At 41.1% G+C, this 23,553-nt stretch overlaps 8 protein-coding genes across 13 annotated transcripts in view; 5 read left to right on the top strand and 3 right to left on the bottom strand.

Annotated features, from left to right (window-relative positions):
- The first annotated feature begins 70 nt into the window (after nt 1–70).
- LOC108623913 (SAC3 domain-containing protein 1) lies at nt 71–2,154 on the top strand. Its single transcript, XM_018022775.2, has 7 exons — nt 71–489; nt 613–804; nt 879–1,040; nt 1,122–1,388; nt 1,468–1,608; nt 1,683–1,872; nt 1,936–2,154. Exons 1-7 carry the CDS (start codon nt 431–433, stop codon nt 2,005–2,007), a joined length of 1,083 nt encoding a protein of 360 aa, XP_017878264.1. The 5' UTR covers nt 71–430; the 3' UTR covers nt 2,008–2,154.
- On the bottom strand, nt 2,155–5,943 carry LOC108623905 (transmembrane protein 181). 3 transcript variants are annotated; one of them, XM_026812784.1, is made up of 14 exons: nt 5,409–5,943; nt 5,217–5,289; nt 4,923–5,078; nt 4,749–4,852; nt 4,544–4,693; nt 4,363–4,465; nt 4,141–4,294; nt 3,946–4,026; nt 3,787–3,886; nt 3,594–3,721; nt 3,357–3,506; nt 3,171–3,273; nt 2,854–3,084; nt 2,155–2,784 (listed from the first exon to the last, which is right to left on the bottom strand). In XM_026812784.1, exons 3-14 carry the CDS (start codon nt 5,069–5,071, stop codon nt 2,627–2,629), a joined length of 1,611 nt encoding a protein of 536 aa, XP_026668585.1. In that variant the 5' UTR covers nt 5,072–5,078; nt 5,217–5,289; nt 5,409–5,943; the 3' UTR covers nt 2,155–2,626. The 3 variants fall into 3 exon arrangements, with proteins under 3 accessions (XP_026668585.1, XP_026668587.1, XP_017878252.1); XM_026812786.1 differs by having other exon boundaries at nt 5,226–5,289; XM_018022763.2 differs by having other exon boundaries at nt 4,923–5,943.
- Nucleotides 5,425–8,429, bottom strand: LOC108623896 (pre-mRNA-processing factor 17). The gene is made up of 7 exons (XM_026812778.1): nt 8,007–8,429; nt 7,681–7,897; nt 7,284–7,610; nt 6,998–7,212; nt 6,667–6,930; nt 6,238–6,593; nt 5,425–6,153 (listed from the first exon to the last, which is right to left on the bottom strand). Exons 1-7 carry the CDS (start codon nt 8,211–8,213, stop codon nt 5,976–5,978), a joined length of 1,764 nt encoding a protein of 587 aa, XP_026668579.1. The 5' UTR covers nt 8,214–8,429; the 3' UTR covers nt 5,425–5,975.
- Nucleotides 8,430–8,846: 417 nt separating this feature from the next.
- LOC113464207 (protein PET100 homolog, mitochondrial) lies at nt 8,847–9,368 on the top strand. The gene is made up of 2 exons (XM_026812843.1): nt 8,847–8,936; nt 9,017–9,368. Exons 1-2 carry the CDS (start codon nt 8,906–8,908, stop codon nt 9,268–9,270), a joined length of 285 nt encoding a protein of 94 aa, XP_026668644.1. The 5' UTR covers nt 8,847–8,905; the 3' UTR covers nt 9,271–9,368.
- A 525-nt stretch (nt 9,369–9,893) lies between these two features.
- Nucleotides 9,894–11,926, top strand: Tim23 (translocase of inner mitochondrial membrane 23). Of its 3 annotated transcripts, none has more exons than XM_018022371.2 (5): nt 9,894–10,243; nt 10,716–10,965; nt 11,053–11,222; nt 11,294–11,411; nt 11,741–11,926. In XM_018022371.2, the coding sequence occupies exons 1-5, from the start codon at nt 10,174–10,176 to the stop codon at nt 11,748–11,750; spliced, it is 618 nt and encodes a 205-aa protein (XP_017877860.1). In that variant the 5' UTR covers nt 9,894–10,173; the 3' UTR covers nt 11,751–11,926. The 3 variants fall into 3 exon arrangements, with proteins under 3 accessions (XP_017877860.1, XP_026668634.1, XP_017877870.1); XM_026812833.1 differs by having other exon boundaries at nt 9,895–10,243; nt 11,294–11,453; XM_018022381.2 differs by having other exon boundaries at nt 9,897–10,243; nt 11,294–11,421.
- A 280-nt stretch (nt 11,927–12,206) lies between these two features.
- Nucleotides 12,207–14,560, top strand: LOC108623678 (uncharacterized). The gene is made up of 3 exons (XM_018022358.2): nt 12,207–13,612; nt 13,716–13,929; nt 13,997–14,560. Exons 1-3 carry the CDS (start codon nt 13,290–13,292, stop codon nt 14,279–14,281), a joined length of 822 nt encoding a protein of 273 aa, XP_017877847.1. The 5' UTR covers nt 12,207–13,289; the 3' UTR covers nt 14,282–14,560.
- Nucleotides 14,561–14,580: 20 nt separating this feature from the next.
- LOC108623669 (uncharacterized) lies at nt 14,581–18,010 on the top strand. The gene is made up of 3 exons (XM_018022346.2): nt 14,581–16,542; nt 16,646–16,859; nt 16,927–18,010. The coding sequence occupies exons 1-3, from the start codon at nt 16,220–16,222 to the stop codon at nt 17,209–17,211; spliced, it is 822 nt and encodes a 273-aa protein (XP_017877835.1). The 5' UTR covers nt 14,581–16,219; the 3' UTR covers nt 17,212–18,010.
- The window catches only part of Nak (Numb-associated kinase), a 12,802-nt gene continuing 6,572 nt past the window's right edge, over nt 17,324–23,553 (bottom strand). For both annotated transcript variants that reach the window (XM_018022323.2, XM_018022337.2), the window contains exon 12: nt 17,324–20,272. In XM_018022323.2, the coding sequence (XP_017877812.1) occupies nt 18,183–20,272 (2,090 nt within the window). In that variant the 3' untranslated portion in view covers nt 17,324–18,182. The remainder of the gene's footprint in view (nt 20,273–23,553) is intronic.

The following is a 23,553-nucleotide window of genomic DNA, read 5'->3' as shown; positions in this document are numbered from 1 at the left end:
CGAGAACCTCGCGAATTATAAATATTTATTTGTAAGAATTTGTAGAAATTTTAATTTCGTTTATAAATGAATAAGAATCAGTCGTAAAATTTGTGGAATTTCGATCATAGCGACGTGCATTGAGGAATTTTTTTCTCATTATTTCTCAATGAACTAGCGACTGGAAACTGGAATACATATATGAATACATTTGTACTCTGTATCGTCTGTGTACTCTGCATCCTCTGTATACTCTGTACAGCATGCATATGTATGTAATTATGTGTCTACAGATGTATGTTTGTTTGAAACAATTGACAAACAACGAAGCCGCAATGTGCTCGTGCTCTTCTCTTCAGGTTCAGTGTCTTTCGAGTCTATGTTGATAATCCATTTGTGTAAGCATCGTTGCAAGCTAAGAAAGCATTGACTAACACGATTTTCATTAAGAATGTCCGAAACTATACAAGGAGTATGCCTGCTGATGTGTCCAGAAAAAGAACGCTGGATGTAAGTTGATTACCGAACGATTTTTCCTTTATCTTTACAATCCGTCCTCCTAATCGCGTCCTAGCTTTCAACATTTCAAACGCATTTTCGGCAACTTACATCTTGTCGTACCGACACTTACAGCAGAGAAAGAGAAGGCCTGTTGCATAGATTCGAAATCGACGAGAATACCAAGGAAATGAAATTTCCAAAGGCAGATCCAATGAAAACTATAAAATGCTTCAGTAGACCGGCAGCAGGATTGAACATGACCGATCCGCATCAATTGCGACCTGCTTCTGTTCTTCTTTCTACTGTTAGATACTTATTTACAAGGTATATAAGTTCGTACATGCGTTCGATAGATTGACGGATTTACATACACGTGCATGTTATTTACTTGCAACTAGAATAGCTACGAGATCAGACGTGGACTGGGTAGTGATATACGATTTCATCTTTGATCGGCTGAGAGCTATTAGACAGGACACTGCTATTCAAAGGATCGACGCTCATACGAATATTCAGTTGTTGGAACAGATAGTCAGATTCTTAGTTTACTCCTCGCAAAGGTACCTTACTAGATTTTCGATACGTATATAAACGTATGCCATGTAAATCGAAAGAGGATTGAGAAATATTTGCGATCATAGATTATGTGAACGGCCTTTGGTTGAATTTAATGCAAAGATCAACGACCAACACATTGGCGAGTGCATAAGAAGTTTAATAGCTTTGTACGATACGCAAACGATGACTGATAGTGATGAACTGAATTCCTCTTTGGGAATTCTCGCAAAATGTATGGGGGAGTTGAGTTTGAACGCTGACCGTCAGCAAATGGAAGCATTATATATCCTTTTGAACATTGGTGACACTGAAGTTTTAAAGAGAGCTATACGGCTTCCTCTCAATTTGCGGTACTTACAGAACATTATTTCCATCATTTCTTTACAATTCCTCCGTTCAATTAGTCACGTTTACTTTGTCGTTCCTTAGAAGATCGATGGAAGTGCATCTGGCACTGGAAATATCGTTCGCATGGTATTTACGAAATTACGTCCGGGTCTGCTCTCTGATCCCGAGGCTTCACCCGATACTCATTTGCGCGGCTATGACTAACATACAAAAATTGAGGAGGTATGTCTCGCCTATTCAGTGAATCAGATTCAAATACTTGTTCGTTCGATGTTATCGTCTGTTAAATATTGTAGAACAGCATTGAAAGTGATGAGCTTAGGGTACAACAGTAAAGTTCTCACATTCCCTGGGCTTAAGTTGCAACAACTATTGCTGTACAACGATATAGACAAGGTTCGAGCAGATTGCGAGCTATTCGGTCTTACGTTCACCGAACAGAATATCTTGTTCCAAAAAACGAATTTCAATGATAACGTTGAACTGGTGAGTAACAGAAATCTGTGCCCACAATTCGATATTAGAGAATGATTCAAATGATCCTTATAGGCACACCCGGAGATGTACTATTCGCAACGATGTTTGCACAGTTTCTTACCGCGTATCTTACTCGATGCTTGAACCATGTACACGCACACGCTGTACGTATTCATATACACTTCTGTATATAATATAAATAATGTCTGTGATGCAATATCTATTATAAAAACGTTTCGCGTGGAGTACTCAAACTTGTTATGGATGGCAATAAAATTAACATTTTCTTAATTCGTGTAGTTGACAATTATATTTGTACTCGTTAATACATAAAACGTTGTTTGTTTTAAAAGACACATAGCGAAATACTTTACAATACACATCGTGCATATAATGTACAGTATTATACATGAATATTAATTCTAAGTTCCGATAAAATAAATCCTCCGTCCTCTCGTACACTCGTAACGTTACCAATAGGAATATATGATCAATAATCAATCGTTGCATCTTCAAATATCACACATCGCACTTATTAGACTCGTTCATCGTTTATAATATACAGAGTTATAATATACAGTCATGTGTAAACATTCAATACGCGGTGGTCTTACGCGATATAGGTATAACTGTTGTAAATGAGATACAAGTACTTTCCACTGGTTCAAATGACTCAACTATTATTCGTTCTGCTACTTAACTTCTAGAATCTCTCTTTCAATCTCTCTCTCTCGCACACACCTCTCAAAAAATTTTAGATGCATTAATGAGTAGTAGTTGTGGGCCGAGGTGCACGAGTTAAAGGCCTCCGACTATCTTCGTCCGAACCATACGCAACTTCCTCGTCTGAACCGTAAATAACGTCTTCGTCGGAATCATTTATCATAGAAAACGTCGGATTGTCCTTAGTTATAGAAGTATCTAAGGTCGATCAAAGCAGGTGTTAAAGGAAAATTCAAGCGTTCAGAAGAAATATTAAAAAATACTTACGCTGTCCATATACTTGTTGAGATGCTGGCGCGTACACGTAAGCCATCGTGTAGAGATAAAAGTTGAGGAGTCCGTAGAGTGCCATAAACTGAGCGGACGAACGATAGTAAGTGGTGAGACGAGAAGCGAAGCTATCTTCGAAAATTCCAGCACCGAATTGTCGTGCTGTCACACAACCGCAAACAAACGAGACCACAGCAGCGAGTAACGTTAAGAAACGTAAACGAAGATCTGAAAGAAACAAGTTTTCCTACAAATTGTTTGTTACCGTGGATTTCCGTACGTCAGAAATTTACGAAAATTCTACTCGCGCGTACCGAAATAAGGCATGGATCTTAATTCACTGTACGCTTTTAATATTAAGAGAAGTAGATACGCCACATAAAATCCTCCTACTGTGAAGAAGAACACTTTGAATCCCTGCAAGAATACCGAATGCCAATTAAAAATTCGTTGCGCGGATTCAACGTACACACGATCGATGTCCAACCGTGGATACTTACAAAGTAATTTGATGTATCCAAGACGTAATTATAAGTTGGGTCCTCCAATTCCGTGCAACGTAACCATGTCGCTAGGATAAACGCGGAACACCAGAGCAAACCGACTATCAGAATTTTTGGCAAATAAAACGTGATCAGATGTCTTTCGTTCTACAAAAAGCAAACAAGACGATTGCAATTTATTATACACATATTTAGAAGAAACTTAATGAAGAAGCTTAGGATGAGAAAACGTACTTGTCTCAGGCCATGGTATACACACAACCAGAACATGAGAACCGCGCAGAGGAACGTCGTTTGCAGAATCGCGTCTACCATACCCGGCACCCAAGAGTTCATTAAAAATGTCATTGGAAAGAGCGGATCTGAAAGAGACACTATTAATTAACTAATCCTTCGGTGTCGAAAGAAGACGGGAATCGAGTCTTACTGTTGTATAATATCAACAAGGGCAGGAGCACAGAAATCCATTTTTGTTCTATCGACCAGTCCTGCAACGGGTACTTCCGAAGCGAATGTCCGAACCAGCACTAAAAATTGACTCGCGTAATGAGTACACTACTCGCGCCTCGATAACGCAGTTACTTACCATAACTCCGAACGCGGTTAATAAGAAGATGAACCGAAACCAGATCTCGAACTCCGTGAACGCTGGATTATAGTTCTTAAACTATGAACAAGTAAGAACATTATCGAGTGCGCGAGCGTCTCCGCGTTTACGAACAGTATTAATCGGAAAGATGCGTTAACGATACGCGTTTTACTTTATGCAGTGCTTACTGACGTAGAACGTGAGCTCGCGTATGTTATAACGTTCGTGGAAGCTCTCGAGACCGTGGAAACGGACGGTGATTATGTAGTAATTGTAATCGAGGAATCCGAGGTGGGCAACGACGATCTCCTCGCAAGTTTGCCTCTCGCATTTCAAGTGTCTGGTTCTATAAGAAAAACACATGCACGTTATCTAGCGTTGTTTTTAGACTCGTAAAGAATCAGACTCGCGTACCTGTTGTGCCCGGTTTCCGCGGATAGGACAGGTACGAGTTTTCGATCGATTCCGATACCGTCTATAGAGATGCTTATTTGAAAACTCTTGTCGTATCTTTCGTCTGTAAAATTCCGTACAGCAATTTACGTTACGCGTTCCATGCTCGTCATCGTTTATTGTCTATCCACGCGTACGTTACCATCGTTATTCGACGTTAACAGTTTTCCGATCACCCACAACTGTTGGCTGTACGTAGATAACAGAGGCGTTTTCATGATGAAAGGGCCAGTGGCAACTTCGCTGCCGTTTAAATGAGCTCTCTGTTCACTCGTCGACGTGATAGGAGGACCTAAGCGACGATCAGCTATGACATTCAGCGAAACAGTAGCAGCAGATAAACTCACCTGCTAGTCCGATGAATACTGCTAATCCGAAACACGCGAAAAACCCGACAAATATCATGACGAATTCCCTCTTATGCATAGAATACAATCGCATTTGTACGGACCTGAAGAATAAGAAAGGAATAATAAACGTTGCCATTGTTGCGTTCGGTAAAAATGTTACTGTTTATTCACCTTTCGCATCGGTCATGATGATAGGCGGGCGCAATGTACTTATTAAATTCGCTGAAGAGATCGCTGAACTGCGAGAGTACGTTTCTAACTCGAAGGTTCCATCCCGCCGAGGGTAGGTGGTACGAATACCCCAACCCAGGAGCATCCATTATCAAGCTAAACATTTCGTTACGCACATATATACACGAATAGAGGCACTTGGCTAGTTTCATTATAAATCGGACATTGTGCAGCGTACGTGTACGTACACCGACAACCACGTGTCCGCATTGTTACGAAGCGTTAAGAACGTACCTGACTAACCTAAGGTTCGATCAGTCTAAAGATTCCTTTCGTACGAACACGCAGCACATCGTATCGGAAACAACTAAGTAAATCAAAGGAGAATATTATTATCTTCCGATTTGGAAACGGTGCCGCGCCGGCAGTACGTATTACAGGTATGTACATATGTACATGCTCAGATATCTCCGTAGTTACACTTACATTCGACGCGTTCAAATCGATTTAACATAATATTTGTATTGAATTAAAAAACCGCGTAGTGTTAAGATTCGACAATCGGATTCGAGAAACTTGACACAGTAGCAATGGTAGGAGACATTAAATACTGAAGCGCGACATCGCACGAAACAAACGCGGCAGACATTACGACGCGTTCGTGCTCAGTATTGATTTTTATGCTTTACGCCCGACGAAGTGTTCGGCATCGAGTCCTACATACATACAAACGTATATCAAGCTATATACGTATCTAAGCTTAAACTATGTATGCGCCGCGTATTACAGATTTCTTTCCATCGATGCATTTAGCTAGTCGTACATACTCTGCATAATGCGAAAGGAAAATAATTGCCAATTAATTATCTTTATTGTTTACGTCGAACGTAAACGCAGTCGAGTTTAAGAAAGATCTTAAAAAACTGTGAAAGTATCGTGTAAAGCGGTGTATGGACGTACATACATGTATCTAACGTAAAATAGTAGTTTATTTCGTATAGCAACGAATCGTTTCTCGATGATCTCTGTTCGCCTGTTAGCGCGCGTATTCCTTCAATCCCAGTATTTGATTTTTCCGTCCCAACCGGCCGTCGCGAGCCTCGACGGTTCGTGAGGATGCCATAACACGTCGATGCATACACCGTCGTGTGCTTTCCATTTTTTGTACAGTTTCGTCGTTTTCCAATCCCAAATATAACACTTGCCGTCCGCGTCTCCCGAGACGAGATAGCTTAAAAAAAATAAAATAAAAAATGAAGAGTATAACGAGAGATTAAAACGGTGGTCCAAAGTCGAAAGAAGGATCTCCTCTTACCTCATGTCCGGAGAGAAATCCAAACCGCAGGCATAGCCAGCGACCATGTGTCCCGTGAAAGTTTTCTTACGATTCATCTTGAATCTGTTCAACGCTGAGAATATGACGATCTTGTTGTCCATGCTTTGACAAGCAAGCCACTTTTGATTAGGCGAAGGCGTGACTGCTGGCATCGAATGCATCGAAGGATCGGCTATGTATTTCATGTCCACCGGTATATCCCATTCCCAGACCCGCAAACTTTTATCGTCCGAAGTTGTTACAAATCTTCGGTTCTCGTCTACGAACGTTATCGTATTCACAGCTCCTAAATGCCTGTCGTATTCTTGCGTCACGTCACCGGAGCGGATGTCCCACTGTAACAGGAACGAAGAATTGAGTCACGGTAATTCACGTGAAATTCAGAGTTTTAATTGAACTAAAACTCACGCATATAATTTTCTTATCGCTGGTGCCTGCTACGAAGAGGTGCTGCTTGTCCGGATCAGGATTGAATTTGACACAGTACGGAATTTTCCGACTCGTGAATCGGCTTACACATTGGCCCGTTTCCGTATCCCACAATTTTACATAGCGATCGTATCCCGCTGACAAGAATCTTTTCCCGTCGTTATCGAAGCTTATATCTCGCACAGCTTGACGATGACCGTAATAAGTACGGACGCACCTCCTGTCTTTGTAAACCTCCCACAACTATGCCCGGTAAATACAGAAATTCGTATGTTATACTAGACGATAGATCCGTGTGCGTATACTTTACCTTTACTCTGCAATCCATACTGCAAGAAAGTAGCAAATGCGCGGTACGTGGAAACCATCTGATTTGCGAAATCCCTTTCGTGTGTCCCTCCCACGTATGAATCTGGGCCTTCGGTAAGAAACATCTATCGGGCGGCGATTCCGATCTTAAATTTACACCAACGTCCTGAGGAGCGTGCAAAAACGATCTGCCTTGATAGTCCACACTATCTTTAACTGCAAGAGAAACCATTCTCAGTATTTTTTAGTCAAGTTTCATATTATTGTTCGTTGCGAGTTAAACTTACTATGTAACACTGTCTTCTCTTCGAGTGGTTTCTCCTCGGTCGGTTTTCCTCTTTTATTCCGTTTCGCTAATATCTCTTCCAATTCAGCCGCTTCCTCTTCGGTCGGCTTGATAACCCGTTTCTCATCCACGTATCCACCCCATGGACCTAAGAATCCTTCGATATCCGCAGGATCATCATTTCTCTGCCGTTTTCTTTTATCAGCAGGCCTCAACATAGTAGTTTCGAATACAGTTTTTCCTCCAGACTCTTCTGCGGCTTCTTTGGCACCTATAATTGTCCTACCTTCTTCTGCGCTACCATCCACGGTTGGATCCAGCGCGTATCCTACAATGTTATCATGTTTAACTTTCTCAGTTTATAAAATTTACAAATTTACATTGAGGTAAAAGCATACCATAACTAGCAAACGTTCTTCTCTGATTCTCAAACTGGAACTCGCTTATGTGAGCTTTCTCCACGTATCCAGATAGAATATTTTTAACAGCACGCTGCTGTTGTGTTTTAAACGGATTTTCAGGCCCGATGTCAGGCGCGAATAGTTCCTCATACTTCGGATTGTGCATTACCTCGTTCACGGTGGAATCTATATGGTTCGTACATAATTCAGTGCCCTGTAATTCAAGTGAAACATTGTTTGAATAAATAGTCTGGCCATATAATCGACTGTCACGTGCGTAGATGAGATTTCTCGGATCGCGAAACTTCTGAACGAATGCTTACCGTGGGAATCACTTCTGGTGCAGAGCAAATTTGTAAATTAAGGGAGGCGACCACTTTTTCCGTAGGAGAGGATTCAACGGCAGAAGCGTTGGGAGAATCCTCGACGCTGGTAACCTCGTTTTTCTCCTCTTCCTTTTCATTGTCATTATCCGATTCACTGTTCTCGTCGCTACTGCCGTAATCCTTCAAAGCAAGCATCGCGATCATACGTTCTTCATTAACGCACAATATCTGACGATCCAGGTCCTTGCGAAATGTTTACGATCAGATTTAGCTGCCGTAGAAATTTACGTCCGTCAACATGATAAAATAGCTCGCCTCTGTACCTTCTGCTCCTTCTTCGAGCACGAAATCTTGTACAGATGCAGTGCAGAAGGCGTGCACGTGCTCGTGCTTTGAAATCGAGGATCGCGAATAATTAAAGATAAACCTAATTCCTGAAATTAAAATTGATTTCGCTAATCTCCCGTTGGATCGAAATATAAATTTTGATAACGGCCAGCTTTTTGGGAAACGAATAGGTTGTAGCTATCCAATAGGATGTCAGAGTATCCGAGTTGTTCTATCGAGTGTGACATCGGTCGTCTATATATATACAGAGTACAACAGTGATAAAGGTAATAAACACCGGGATTAAATTGAAAAATTCATCATACAGATGTAAATGTTTTATAATTATTTCTATACATACCGTAGTCGTACATAATAGTTGTAAGGAAAGTATATTTCTTTCCGTAACGTAGTATTTTGTAATGCGTATTCATACAATTGTTAGATATGTCAACGTTAAATTTCGTAAGATTTAAGAGTAACACTTTATTGTACATTATCAAGAATGTGTTTCAACGTATTCTATATTATTGTATATCACGAAATAATGAAGTACTTTTTGATGCAAAATGCTAAGTTCAACAATTAAAACTTTTACATGTATATGATTATTAGATCAATATGTTCCTAATTCCATTTACATACATATGTAAGCTATAACATCACAATTATGTTTGTAGTCTCATTAAAAATGACGAACTGGCAAATGGAAATTGGGAGAATGACGCTGTACATATTATTTCCTATCGGGATTTACTATTATTTTAATCAAACTGATAACATCGAAGAATGGATACAGACCGAAAGGAAAAAGCTTGCCCCTGATGATGAGAAGAAACGGGCCGACTTTAAACAGTTTGTCTATGAATATAACAAGAAACAGGATCTGAAAGCACTTGCAGAGATGGAAATGCAATATCAGGGAATGAAGTAGATTATTCCATGAGTTTCAGGTCACAGGCATGACTGTGATTCTGTTGTTGTTCCTTTCATTTTTTAAAAATAAACGTGAAATATATTATTGCTACAGTTTTTATCGTAATTTAATTAATTCGCAACTATTTAGGCTGTTTATGTTTCACATTACCCGCAAATTAAATCATTATACAAAGTTCTATATCAGTTGATATTTTAGTTCTATTAACTAAACGCGTTGAGATATCTTAATGAAACTTGAGAGACACTTAGATACGTCCTTCCTAAATATACCTGTAAAGTTTCATCTTGAATTGGATACATTAAACGTCTCAGAAATATTCCTCGAATGCTTGGCTTCAATCCCATTTTTTGGTCATTAAAATCGGTTCACTACAAACAGTTCGCGTCTTCTTCCGCTAGATGGTGCCACATCCACAGTAAAACTTTACAAATAATTTTTTAGAAAAATGCAAATATCTCGACGTTTACTGTATGAATTTTGATGAAACTTTCAAGATACGTTCAAAAAGAATTTATCTACGTGTCCCCCAAGTTTTATTAAGATATGCTCCTGTGGAGCATCGCCAGAAAGGAATCGAGCCAATTTGAGGGAGGGGTATCGGAAGTAATTCTCTGGCATTTCTGTTGATGTGTAGTCACAGTATACTTAGTACTGTAGTTGTAGTTGTAGTTGGTTGTAGTCGTGTAGTACAATAGAGCTACGAAGCACGATAAGCTGTGCTGTGTCTTGCGACCTGTGACCCTCGATCTGCACGATCTACGATTCCTGCGATATACTCCAGCTACGATACGAACGTGAACTCGGTGTCCCTATATTTGTGCTTCACGAGTATTTATTACAAAGTAGTCGAAAACTACAAATCGGGTAACGTCAAATTTGGTCAGTTCTACGTGAAAAATGATAGATTTACGGGAAGAAGGTTCAAAGGACACAAACAATGGCAAATATGGTAATTTAAACATACCGGGTAAGTGCGAGTTGAATTAAATACCTTCGATAGTAAGCAAAAAATAATGCAAAAGCGATTGAACACGTTGGGCTTCGGGGGTCGATGCATATCTTTTCTGTTCTTTATTTGCAATCGAGTAACTTAAGTTACTCGAAGTGCAGTTTAAATCAGCAGAATCGCACGTGCGATAGAATGTTAATCACGATCTTAAAGAAATCTCCTAATAATTATGTTGTATCATTGACTTAATGCGATGAAAAATGTCTGTAACTAGCGTACAGAATTTTCGGCTATTGCCACTTTATACGTACGAATCAAGTACTTATGAATTACCTAATTAATTAATTCGCCCCGAGCGATTCAACTACAACGATGATTGAAAAAAGCCGTAGACAAATATTTTTACACACGTCCGCATTCATCGTCAGTGTATTTTATGAAGCAGCTGAGGTTATAATGATTATGCAACGTTATACTTTGGATTTACCAGTTACATCGCAACAAGGATTAGCACCGCTCAGTCCCTACATAAACTTCGATCCTGCGTTCCTCCCTCCGCAGCAACCGGAGTACATATTTCCCGAAGGAGCTGTGAAGCAACGAGGCCGGATGGAATTGGCCTTCAGTCAGATCGGTGGAGCGTGCATCTCTGGAGCTGTCGTAGGTGGTGCAGTTGGTTTATACAGAGGCATTAAGGCAACGTCTTTGGCTGATCAAACGGGCAAACTGAGAAGAACTCAGTATGTACTTTGTCTTGGATCACAGGAAGTCAGTTGACTGACTCGTTTGCATACGTGACATTACTCACTTCAATTTTGTATGGGCAGATTGATCAACCATATGATGAAAGGTGGTGCCTCGTTAGCAAACACACTTGGAGTAATCTCTGTAATGTACAGTAGTTTCGGAATTCTATTTTCTTGGGTCAGAGGTACAGACGACTCGTTCAACACTCTAGCAGCAGCTACAGGAACAGGGATGATATATAAGTCGATGAGTACGTTTCACGGCTACTTATATCGGGTAATAAAATAGAGATGATCAGTAATGATCCGTCGATGGTTTCAGATGGTCTTAGAAAATCCGTGCTAGGCGGTTGCGTCGGACTAGGAGTAGCGTCGATATTCTGTCTATGGAACAGCCGAGAAACGCTAAGGGAATTGAGGCATCGCAACGTAAACCCGGCGTAAGACTGTGTGTGTAGCAGTAATACCTCTGACTATTCTTAGTAATTTCGAACGCTTATATACATACATCAGTTACCACTCGCAACGAGGATTTCGTCCAAATAAAATAGCTAGAACAATTCTAAATGAGATAAATAAAAGTTGAGCTAGAAGCAACATTACACTAATCGAATACTATGTAGACCTTACACATGTAACACATTTAGATAGACGAACGTAGTTTTCGCGAATTCGCATTCCGTACCCGGACCATTTTCACACGTAATACTATCGACTTCCATCATGCGTGGTACTAGTCTCACATGTTGTTCTTTCGTTTTTCTTACAGATCGAAATGAAATAGGAGAGAAAACGAGATGAAATTCCGCGTCACTAGAGAATCGTACATTGAGAGCACTCGGCAAGTTTCGTATACAATGAAAATCATCTCCGATGGTTTTATAGAATGAAAGCAAAAGACATAAGCGGAAGTTGAATCTGCAAATGTGAATAAAGTAAAAATTGTATACCAGTATACGTGTGTGGATATGGGAAGGGGGGGGGCAGAGAATGATTGAAGATACGAAAATAGAGTGACTACGCTCCTCGCGGTTCTCACCGCGAAACGTGTACTGTGTACATGCATCGCGTATTTCTGTACGTCTTTTTTTATTGTTCCTACATCTGACAATTATATCGCCTTGGTTTCTAATATCAGACCTCGTGTTACACACATCTTTGTACGTGCATATGTGTATTACGCATAGACACGTGTACGTAGAATGTTTGATTTAGGGACACCTGGAATATTATCGTAACGTACGATGATCTTATCAACGTTTAATCTCTGCGTTCTCGGGTACTCTCGCGTTCCATACTGACCGCGTTACGAGTTTGTCGGGTCGAACGGGTAAGGAAAAGATCAAAGTATAACGTGATAATTCCAACGGAAGTAGACAAAATTCAGTATGGTTCATTATTTGAATCGTATTTACCATCGTTAGTGAAAGCGAAGGAGTGCCGTGTTTGCTAATACACGTCACTGGAACAGTGTTCATGACGTGTATAACGCAAACTCCGAGTTTCGATTCAAAACAAATAAATCGTTAAAGATACGCGTATAGGAATCCGAAAGAGAAACTAGTGTCGTTCGCTCGCCAGCTTTCGGCTCGGTTGAGAGTTTAAACGGATCGATGGCTTAATTAATACTGGTTGAAAACAATTTACAAAGTGCGAGTATGTATTTTAACATTCGTGGATCTTTGACGTCGATCATAAACGACCGTGACCACGTGCTACTCACAAATCAACGGCTTATTTAGACAACGAATTCGCAATGTTAACAGATGTGAATAGCGTCGAAGCTGTAGTACGTGCTAGTTGGAGAAATGTATTTTGGACTCTTCCACGTTAGTAGATGTAGAAGATAAAAAAAGAGGAAAGACAGCGACGAATTACACCTCTCAGTAAGGGACGATCGATAGCGATAAGGGTTTATCTTATTCTTCGATGAATACATCCATCGTGACAGAAGAGTAATACACATAGGTGTGGCTAAACAGGTGAATCTAATTTCAAATTGTTTGATGAGAAACCGTCGGGATCGGTACCACGGCAGTTCCCAAGTCCCGAAGCAGCTCGATTCGAAAATTAAAAAAAAATTCATACGTGCAGATTAAATGATACCGATTGGATATCTGCTCATCGATCAGTCATTTCGTCTACCTTTAATTAATTTCAACACGGATACCTACTTCATGCGCGTATAAAGAGGAAACAGATACGGACAAGTCATTTGTTAAAAAATAGATACATTCGTAAGTAGTTGGAGTCGAAATTCAAGAGGTTCAAAAGAGAACAAAGATTCGTTGGTTTGTGAAAAGAAGTAGAGGTCTAGGATGGACGCAAGTCGAATCGAGCGTATCATCAGTTTATTGTACATCTCTTCCGCTGTATTGTCTTTGACTTCGTTGATCTGTCTGGTCACCGTTTGGCAGTATTGGACATCGATTGTGAACTTTTGCATCAATGTCGATTGCGGTTGCATACTGTACGCTAGAAGTTCGTTCAATTCTTTTATGGGAGGCGAAGTGATACTGTGTCATTTCGGCGTGTACGGAATGATCCCCCCACTTATATTCGGCTTGTGTCTCGGCGGATACCACGGGTACAGATGCTGCATCCATAAAAATTTAGATGCGCCTGTACAAGTCACCAGCAGGTACGGTAAAGCGAAGATGATTATGTGCAGTGTAAATAAATAAGAGTACAGTCTTTCCCGAGCGAGCATCATCGAAAAGCTAGAGTTTAAACCTTCTGCCTAGAAATTTGGAGACCGACGATGGGCCAGCGGTAGTAGTCAGACCTAAAAGAAGAGCGCCGTGTAAGCAATGGACACTTGCTTCGTTCCTCACGATATTACTTTTCTTTCTGTCACTGACCCACGCAATAATAACGACGGATGGTTATTACAAAACTTGCGAGCAGTATAGGAAAAGGTTGATACAAGTTCTGAATTCGGCTGGACGCGAAACTGAGGTAGTCAGGAATATCTTACGTGCATAACAATATTATTGTATACGCATATCCTTTTATGTTCCCGTAGGTCATTCACGATAGACTTTCTTGCGGTGCGATGTTCGATTTTATGGATTACTTGCAATCGGACCCGGATACGTTCGAATACAAAAAGATTGATACCGGTTTCGCGCTTCGATTAGCCATCGTTTCTTCGTGGCTCAATTGCTGTGCTTGGATACTCGCGTTTTCGTTGAACGTAATTGCGGCGCGAAAACGATTTTGTTGTTGGACATTACAGATCGATCCTCCTGAAGACGACGCGGGTGCAATTGCTCTCGCCTCGATTCGCTCAAGGCATCAAACCGAATGATCACCGGTAAGAGTTCATTCCATCTACCATCGTTTCATTTCTCGATACTTCGTCTTTTTGATACTACTCATCGAACTACGGTGTTGAAAGCAAGATTTTAAAACACAGTTGATTCAGTCAAGCAGATTTTTATACTACATACAATATAAAATATAATTAAAATTGAAATTAAAGCGTGTATTCGTGCGTGCGAGTACATCGACACGCATGAGTAACGATGATTAATTTAGTGTAATATGTAATACTAGCACCAGCACCATTTAATGTATTCCATTTTAAATTATATAAAGCGACGCATTCCGTACCCGGACCATTTTCACACGTAATACTATCGACTTCCATCATGCGTGGTACTAGTCTCACATGTTGTTCTTTCGTTTTTCTTACAGATCGAAATGAAATAGGAGAGAAAACGAGATGAAATTCCGCGTCACTAGAGAATCGTACATTGAGAGCACTCGGCAAGTTTCGTATACAATGAAAATCATCTCCGATGGTTTTATAGAATGAAAGCAAAAGACATAAGCGGAAGTTGAATCTGCAAATGTGAATAAAGTAAAAATTGTATACCAGTATACGTGTGTGGATATGGGAAGGGGGGGGGCAGAGAATGATTGAAGATACGAAAATAGAGTGACTACGCTCCTCGCGGTTCTCACCGCGAAACGTGTACTGTGTACATGCATCGCGTATTTCTGTACGTCTTTTTTTATTGTTCCTACATCTGACAATTATATCGCCTTGGTTTCTAATATCAGACCTCGTGTTACACACATCTTTGTACGTGCATATGTGTATTACGCATAGACACGTGTACGTAGAATGTTTGATTTAGGGACACCTGGAATATTATCGTAACGTACGATGATCTTATCAACGTTTAATCTCTGCGTTCTCGGGTACTCTCGCGTTCCATACTGACCGCGTTACGAGTTTGTCGGGTCGAACGGGTAAGGAAAAGATCAAAGTATAACGTGATAATTCCAACGGAAGTAGACAAAATTCAGTATGGTTCATTATTTGAATCGTATTTACCATCGTTAGTGAAAGCGAAGGAGTGCCGTGTTTGCTAATACACGTCACTGGAACAGTGTTCATGACGTGTATAACGCAAACTCCGAGTTTCGATTCAAAACAAATAAATCGTTAAAGATACGCGTATAGGAATCCGAAAGAGAAACTAGTGTCGTTCGCTCGCCAGCTTTCGGCTCGGTTGAGAGTTTAAACGGATCGATGGCTTAATTAATACTGGTTGAAAACAATTTACAAAGTGCGAGTATGTATTTTAACATTCGTGGATCTTTGACGTCGATCATAAACGACCGTGACCACGTGCTACTCACAAATCAACGGCTTATTTAGACAACGAATTCGCAATGTTAACAGATGTGAATAGCGTCGAAGCTGTAGTACGTGCTAGTTGGAGAAATGTATTTTGGACTCTTCCACGTTAGTAGATGTAGAAGATAAAAAAAGAGGAAAGACAGCGACGAATTACACCTCTCAGTAAGGGACGATCGATAGCGATAAGGGTTTATCTTATTCTTCGATGAATACATCCATCGTGACAGAAGAGTAATACACATAGGTGTGGCTAAACAGGTGAATCTAATTTCAAATTGTTTGATGAGAAACCGTCGGGATCGGTACCACGGCAGTTCCCAAGTCCCGAAGCAGCTCGATTCGAAAATTAAAAAAAAATTCATACGTGCAGATTAAATGATACCGATTGGATATCTGCTCATCGATCAGTCATTTCGTCTACCTTTAATTAATTTCAACACGGATACCTACTTCATGCGCGTATAAAGAGGAAACAGATACGGACAAGTCATTTGTTAAAAAATAGATACATTCGTAAGTAGTTGGAGTCGAAATTCAAGAGGTTCAAAAGAGAACAAAGATTCGTTGGTTTGTGAAAAGAAGTAGAGGTCTAGGATGGACGCAAGTCGAATCGAGCGTATCATCAGTTTATTGTACATCTCTTCCGCTGTATTGTCTTTGACTTCGTTGATCTGTCTGGTCACCGTTTGGCAGTATTGGACATCGATTGTGAACTTTTGCATCAATGTCGATTGCGGTTGCATACTGTACGCTAGAAGTTCGTTCAATTCTTTTATGGGAGGCGAAGTGATACTGTGTCATTTCGGCGTGTACGGAATGATCCCCCCACTTATATTCGGCTTGTGTCTCGGCGGATACCACGGGTACAGATGCTGCATCCATAAAAATTTAGATGCGCCTGTACAAGTCACCAGCAGGTACGGTAAAGCGAAGATGATTATGTGCAGTGTAAATAAATAAGAGTACAGTCTTTCCCGAGCGAGCATCATCGAAAAGCTAGAGTTTAAACCTTCTGCCTAGAAATTTGGAGACCGACGATGGGCCAGCGGTAGTAGTCAGACCTAAAAGAAGAGCGCCGTGTAAGCAATGGACACTTGCTTCGTTCCTCACGATATTACTTTTCTTTCTGTCACTGACCCACGCAATAATAACGACGGATGGTTATTACAAAACTTGCGAGCAGTATAGGAAAAGGTTGATACAAGTTCTGAATTCGGCTGGACGCGAAACTGAGGTAGTCAGGAATATCTTACGTGCATAACAATATTATTGTATACGCATATCCTTTTATGTTCCCGTAGGTCATTCACGATAGACTTTCTTGCGGTGCGATGTTCGATTTTATGGATTACTTGCAATCGGACCCGGATACGTTCGAATACAAAAAGATTGATACCGGTTTCGCGCTTCGATTAGCCATCGTTTCTTCGTGGCTCAATTGCTGTGCTTGGATACTCGCGTTTTCGTTGAACGTAATTGCGGCGCGAAAACGATTTTGTTGTTGGACATTACAGATCGATCCTCCTGAAGACGACGCGGGTGCAATTGCTCTCGCCTCGATTCGCTCAAGGCATCAAACCGAATGATCACCGGTAAGAGTTCATTCCATCTACCATCGTTTCATTTCTCGATACTTCGTCTTTTTGATACTACTCATCGAACTACGGTGTTGAAAGCAAGATTTTAAAACACAGTTGATTCAGTCAAGCAGATTTTTATACTACATACAATATAAAATATAATTAAAATTGAAATTAAAGCGTGTATTCGTGCGTGCGAGTACATCGACACGCATGAGTAACGATGATTAATTTAGTGTAATATGTAATACTAGCACCAGCACCATTTAATGTATTCCATTTTAAATTATATAAAGCGCATGGTATTTATATTTATCGCAATTTACTCTACGGAACAGACTCCTCGCTAAAATATTTTATTCATTCGATACTCGCGCCGATCTCAAGTTTTATGATTCTCTTGTTACTCGTAGAGGAAAAAGTTATACATATGTGTTCTATACTGACAATTTGTATTTTTGTAAGTATAATAAGTATGATACACTGCGTCGGGGATGGCTAAATTGCACGTTCGTTTTCTCCCTCCTTTCTTTTTCTTCCTCGTTTCATTTCATCGTTTCGCTTGCGTCATTGTCTCTTCGTTATTAATCGGTCGCGTTTTGCATCACATATGTAACGTATATCGCGTATTATGTAGGAACCATGATACAAAGAATATTTCGCGTTTGGTACACTTATCTAGACAATAAGTATCTAATTATATGTATGTACATATGTATGCTGTACATGTAGTTACGAAGAATAAGTTTAGGACGGGAGGGAATCGAGACTAAACGTGAGAGAATGCGTGCTCATTGGAAAGAAATCGATCGACCGACCGAGGTGCGAAGAGGAGCGAATCGAAGGGAGTAAGCGTGGAACTTAGTTTTCCGATTAAGTGAAACATCGCGTATCATAATTGCTTGTAACGCGACCGTGATTCTTCTCTTGTCATACTTTATACCCGATGTCCATTAAAAATAGATAGCATCATCGTTTCAAGTGAAAGGATTGCTTCTCCTCTTCAACGATCCGAACCGTTTCTCGATGGGCTCCCTGATCACTTCGAACGGCGTGACTTTCGTATTGTTCATTTGCCTGTCCTCGTTCTCGTCGCTCGGGAAATCTTCGAAACTCATATTACTAAAGCCGGCAGCATTTACTGCGACCGAACACTTCTTCGCCCGCGGAATTTTCTTACCGTAACACATCGTCGTCGATTTGCCTTTGTGATTCAATTTGGAGGAGGACGACAGCGCGTCGCCGGTATCGCTGTGGTTCTCGTCGATCAATTGATACTTGGACTTCTCCAATTTATTTAATTTTTCTTTCTTATGCCTCGGCGTGTCGTGCTCGTCGACCACAGTTATCGAGCTCGGTTTCTTGATTGGCAGTAGGATTTGATGAGGTAAAATGATTTCTACTGGTTTCGCGACGCTGTCGACGATCTGTTGGCGCTCGTCGATAATTCGATCGATGCGTTGAACGGGTTCATTCGAATACACTTCCTGTAACATAGTTCCTCGAACACCGCCGTGACCCGTTTCGAGCCTCTCTTTTCGTTCGTTCAATTGCAAAGACGCGAACTCGTCGAACGGTATAGAACCAAAAAGGTCTTCGGACGCTACTTCGGATACGAAATTTCCTCTCGAATCGTTCGAGACCGGCATTGATAGAGGCTGGGTTTCTTCGATGGAACAGACGGAAACTCGCTTCGTTGGTATCGTCGGCGTCGGCGTCGGTGTTACTGTCGTCGTCATTATGATCGATCGTTTCGGATTAACTTCCTCGATACTATGCTGTCTCGCACCGTTGCGATCGAATAAATTCGCTGCAAAACTGCTGGGACTGAACGGTGACGAACCGAACAAATCTGTTTCTTTGGTCTCACCTTCGAGCGGACGAACAGTCTTTCTCTTCTCCTCTTGCTCTCTCCTCGCTATCCTTGGATCCTCTTTCGATTTCGTCTCTAATACCTCCAATCTTTTATCTTCGTGGTTCTTCGCCTCCTTTTCCGCTTTTGCTCCTCCCTTTTTATTTTCACTTACACTCACATCTTTCCTTTCGGATTCCTCGCGAACGTTTACAATCTTCTTAGCGTCGGTTAATCGTTGTACTCCCGCGTGAACGAAACGAACGTCTACGTAATCCGCACCATATTTCCAACACGATTTATTATTACTCGTCGTTACGTCCGACACTCGTACGAGTTTCGAAGCTTGACGATAGTTGTTCTTCCTTTCTCTAAAATTACCAGCGGTGGGCTTGGTGAACGGAGCTAACGCAAAGACGTCACCCGCGAGATCTTCCTGGGACGATCCCTCGACCGACAGTTTTAGTTTCAGCTCGCACAAACCGATAGAATCAAGGAGTTGGAAGTTCGAGTCGTACGTACGTTCAACGACAAACGGATCACCGCACGGTTGTTCCAGTTTCGTTTCCGGGTCCAGTTCGTCGTCTAGCAAGAGGGGTTTCGCCCCGTATTGATGCCCGACGACCGGATCCCCATTCAACGTCGTCGACGAACACTGCACCCTGTAATACTTTCTCGACTTCTCGTCTTCTTCGTTCACATCGTCGACGTTCTCGTCCACGTCGTCGTCGATGTCCTCATCATCGTCCTCGTTATCATCCTCCTTATTACTTTCCTCTTCTGTGCCATTGCCATTTCCATTTTCCAAACTGATACTCGACGGCTTAACGATACTGTTGCAAACCAACTGACTAGATCTTCGACCTCCGACCAGACACGTAGAATCGTTCGGTTCGTGATACATATTTTTCGCATCCGGCATTCTCCTCTGTCTACGCGACAGCACGTTCTTCGCTCTTCTCCTCTGCTTGATCGATTTGATCCGCTGTTCCGGTGAATCTTTGTCGCTGTCGCTGGACACGTCGGCGGCGCTAAACGCCAACTTTTCATACTTGGATCGATCCTCCATGGGGACCGAGACGAACGTCAAGGGCGATACGATATCGTTTTCCGTTAAACAGATCGTTTCCTCGTCCAGTTCGAAATTGCGCTCCATTATTCCCGGGTTCCACTGTTTCGCCGGAGGTATTCTCGGCCTACCGTTCGCGGTCTTGCCTGAAAAATAGAACGCGTTTATCACGTACAAACCGTAAGCTCGTAGACACGCGCGATACTCAGGCGTATCCGCTCAATCGTTCTCCGTTCCGTTTCGAGAACGTCTATTCGAAAACACTTCGTACACCGAACGGATCCTCATCGTTCGTAGACAGACAAACAATGCAACAAGATGCTTTAATTTACTTGTACTTACCTACGACATACACGCGAGTGCTACATCTAATAAAACAAATTGCGATTGTGCGTCGTACAAATGTACACTTCCTTTCGTAAGCTTTAGGATACTTCCAAGAGCTCGTTGTCTATCGGAAATTCTAGCAAACGTTCCAAATTAATAATCGCCAGAGACGATTTTCATTGGAACATTATAATAAATCACATAGTTTTTATAGGTCGAGTCAGGGAGAAGGAAAGGCTAATTCGATTAGGACTGTTGCAGATCGGTTCGATCGATGCTACGTGCGCATTATAGTGCATTTACAGACTGCAATTTAGATACATGTGTACTCTTAGAGGAAACTAAGGGAAAGCTCGCTATATCGAGTCGAACATCGATAACTAATTTATAAATGTCTTCCGGAATAATATGTAAATCTACATTGGAATGATTTTGCCGACCGTTCGAAAGCCCTTGAACGTATCACGGTATTTGTTCTTGCAACCAATTCGTTACAATCCTTTTCTTTTCTATCATAAATTTACAAACTTTTTGAACCAGCGTTAGAATACGTGTATGTACATTTTCATCACCGCCACCAAATTATTGTACATCTTCCATTACCATCACCAGTCACCGTACATCGTCTGGAACGATCCTAATCGGATTCAGAGGGTCGAGGATAGTAATACATACGAGAAAACGCAGTAATGATCTTTGTGTCTCGAAGAAGACTTCGTATCGCTGTTACATATCGTTAATTTAAGCTTTTCCATCATTACTGCGGTTGCGTATAGATGATACGCAAAGGGGATACGACAGATCTTTGAACTTCTTTACTTTTATTTTAAAAACAGTCTTTATACCTTTCGTGAATCAATCCGGCTTAGCGGAAAGCGTGAATTGTTCAGTTCGAACGGGACGAAGGGATCTCACCCTTCGATCGGACCTCGACGAACAAAGAATTGCTGCGTTTTGACAACTGCTTCGAATGAAATACTCCGTACACCATACTATGGTACAATTATTAACTGTTTTATTACTGCAACACATCGTCGTATCTTAATACAGCGAACATGTACAACGTGTCCGAGATCGTCAATCTCCCATAGCGATGTTCGGGTCGCGCGTCGCACCGTTGCAGATCCGAGACGGGGAAAAACGACTTACAAGCGGTAGGCAGATTGCCGGTACGTAAGTACGGGGAAATTGAAACAAAGACACGATACGAGGAGAACGCTAAAGCGCGTATTCACTTTGGCATAATCTCGCGTCGTATCGCCGCTGCGTATCATTATGAACGGGCAAGCGCTGCATCGTTGTACGTCCCTCGCGAGTCTAACTTCCAACGAATGCTTCTCGTCTGTCGAAATATCTCACGAATATCGCAAATTAATAATCGTTGGAGGACCGTACGGGTACGCGTGCAACGATGAAGAGCAGCGGCGACGCGATACGAGGATGCGGTACAAGTGTGTACGCACGGGACGAAGTTCATCGGAGTCTTTCTTTCGTCGCGGATAACAAATGCATCGAACGAAAGCGGATCGTCTGCGCCTCCTAAACTCGTTAGGGTGTTCCAGACAACGATCAATCAAATACAAAATTGCAGCTTTCTCATCTCGTTTCACGTTGATTAATAATAATTAGCGTGGTGAAATGAAATGCGAGCGACGGTTCGCAGGAACTAGGACGATACATACTCGTATAGTATATTAATTAATACTAACTGAGATGTGAGACGTCAAGGGTGCGGCCCGACTGATTACGGCAGGGGAAAGTAACAGATAAAGAGAGAATTGAAAATAAGGAACGCGGAGAGAAACGAGAGTCTTTATTATGCAAATTAGAGTAACCGACATCGATCAATGGTGAGAAACGCTAAGAGACTGGACATGTACGATACGAGTATGTCAGTACGTATGCGTATAAATTATACGTAGTAAACAGAGTCATGAAATACTAATATTGTTCGCTCGGCTTGGTCCAACAGAAAATCACTTCCATACTCTCTGTGTACGGGAATATTAGTTACAAACAAAAAGCAGAACAAATTATAGCTGATCTACCGGAATCTTCAACTTCTGAGGGATAAGAACATATTTACTTTTGATATCTTCCGTTTACTTGAAATATCTTCAAATGAGTCAGAGGAAGAAATAACAACGTGCGCGTATACGTTTGCCAACTTCCCTCAACAAGTCAAGATCCGAACGTCTTGTACAAATTAAACGACGCAACTAAATCACTATTCAACTGGGTATATCAGGTAGATAATTAAAAAAGTGAGTATTTAGGAAAGTACGTATTAGGTATATAAGTAAGCGAGTAAATAAGTAAATAAAGAAGTAAGTGAACGAGGGAGAGAGCAGAATAGAAGAGAGAAACAAATAAGGACTATTAGAAGTATATACATACGATGTTCATACTCGATGCGGATAGTAACGTTAAGAGAGGAACAAGAGTTAATGAGAAAGAGGCGAACGAACACAGTGAAAGATAGCAACCATTTCCCTATATTAGTTATCTTATGTATATTCTTGTAAGTACATATTTATAGGTGCTAAGCGATTTAGCAGATAGTCCAGATTGGAAAGTCTCGATGATCTTGCATCTTTCATCTCTTTCCACATTAGCGGTTTACTCTTCTTCCAATTAATTCTCTATTGCTTTTATCTAATTCTTTACGTCGAACGATCAACGATTCGACGAAATACGATCCACGGATGTGCTCCTTACGATTAGGGAGAAGGGACGAGAGAATTAAATACACGCTGCACTAGAGCGATAATTATCTCCTACTTTCTTTTGTACGCCCGCGTGCCTGTGTATCACTGTATATCAATTTCTTTTGTGATATAAGGTTGTTTTCCGTTCAACTAAAAGAAACAAACTATTTTACGCCCAACTACTATACGAAATTATAATTATAGTATAATTTCCTCTCTCCCTTTTTGTATTTCTCTCTTTCTCTACTTCCCTCCCTTTAAGGATGTATTGGCTATACAGTCAATCCCAAAAGTTTATGTACCTTAGAAAAACGCATTTCTTATAATTAAAAAGAAATTAGACGTCGGAAGAACAATGCTAATAATAAATAGCTACGTGCTAAAAAGTATAG

The sequence above is a fragment of the Ceratina calcarata genome, unplaced genomic scaffold (assembly GCF_001652005.2).
Source record: "Ceratina calcarata isolate Rehan_Ccalc_2016 unplaced genomic scaffold, ASM165200v1 scaffold115.2, whole genome shotgun sequence".
NCBI classification, from domain to species: domain Eukaryota; kingdom Metazoa; phylum Arthropoda; class Insecta; order Hymenoptera; family Apidae; genus Ceratina; species Ceratina calcarata.
The sequence above is the reverse complement of the archived record's forward strand: the minus strand, read 5'-3'. Positions and strand labels throughout refer to the sequence as shown.

Coding starts and splice junctions, on each gene's coding strand:
- LOC108623913 (XM_018022775.2), top strand. CDS start 431: ATGTCCGAAACTATACAAGGAGTATGCCTGCTGATGTGTCCAGAAAAA. Junction 490..612: donor CCAGAAAAAGAACGCTGGAT/GTAAGTTGATTA, acceptor CGACACTTACAG/CAGAGAAAGAGAAGGCCTGT. Junction 1,873..1,935: donor TCAATGATAACGTTGAACTG/GTGAGTAACAGA, acceptor TGATCCTTATAG/GCACACCCGGAGATGTACTA.
- LOC108623905 (XM_018022763.2), bottom strand. CDS start 5,134: ATGAAACTAGCCAAGTGCCTCTATTCGTGTATATATGTGCGTAACGAA. Junction 4,466..4,543: donor GTTAACGTCGAATAACGATG/GTAACGTACGCG, acceptor GGAATTTTACAG/ACGAAAGATACGACAAGAGT. Junction 3,085..3,170: donor AAGATCCATGCCTTATTTCG/GTACGCGCGAGT, acceptor TGTTTCTTTCAG/ATCTTCGTTTACGTTTCTTA.
- LOC108623896 (XM_026812778.1), bottom strand. CDS start 8,213: ATGATCGCGATGCTTGCTTTGAAGGATTACGGCAGTAGCGACGAGAAC. Junction 6,594..6,666: donor GCGATAAGAAAATTATATGC/GTGAGTTTTAGT, acceptor TTCCTGTTACAG/TGGGACATCCGCTCCGGTGA. Junction 6,154..6,237: donor GATTTCTCTCCGGACATGAG/GTAAGAGGAGAT, acceptor ATTTTTTTTAAG/CTATCTCGTCTCGGGAGACG.
- LOC113464207 (XM_026812843.1), top strand. CDS start 8,906: ATGCTAAGTTCAACAATTAAAACTTTTACAT. Junction 8,937..9,016: donor AACAATTAAAACTTTTACAT/GTATATGATTAT, acceptor TTATGTTTGTAG/TCTCATTAAAAATGACGAAC.
- Tim23 (XM_018022371.2), top strand. CDS start 10,174: ATGATAGATTTACGGGAAGAAGGTTCAAAGGACACAAACAATGGCAAA. Junction 10,244..10,715: donor TGGTAATTTAAACATACCGG/GTAAGTGCGAGT, acceptor TGGATTTACCAG/TTACATCGCAACAAGGATTA. Junction 10,966..11,052: donor GGCAAACTGAGAAGAACTCA/GTATGTACTTTG, acceptor TTGTATGGGCAG/ATTGATCAACCATATGATGA.
- LOC108623678 (XM_018022358.2), top strand. CDS start 13,290: ATGGACGCAAGTCGAATCGAGCGTATCATCAGTTTATTGTACATCTCT. Junction 13,613..13,715: donor CCTGTACAAGTCACCAGCAG/GTACGGTAAAGC, acceptor CCTTCTGCCTAG/AAATTTGGAGACCGACGATG. Junction 13,930..13,996: donor CGGCTGGACGCGAAACTGAG/GTAGTCAGGAAT, acceptor ATGTTCCCGTAG/GTCATTCACGATAGACTTTC.
- LOC108623669 (XM_018022346.2), top strand. CDS start 16,220: ATGGACGCAAGTCGAATCGAGCGTATCATCAGTTTATTGTACATCTCT. Junction 16,543..16,645: donor CCTGTACAAGTCACCAGCAG/GTACGGTAAAGC, acceptor CCTTCTGCCTAG/AAATTTGGAGACCGACGATG. Junction 16,860..16,926: donor CGGCTGGACGCGAAACTGAG/GTAGTCAGGAAT, acceptor ATGTTCCCGTAG/GTCATTCACGATAGACTTTC.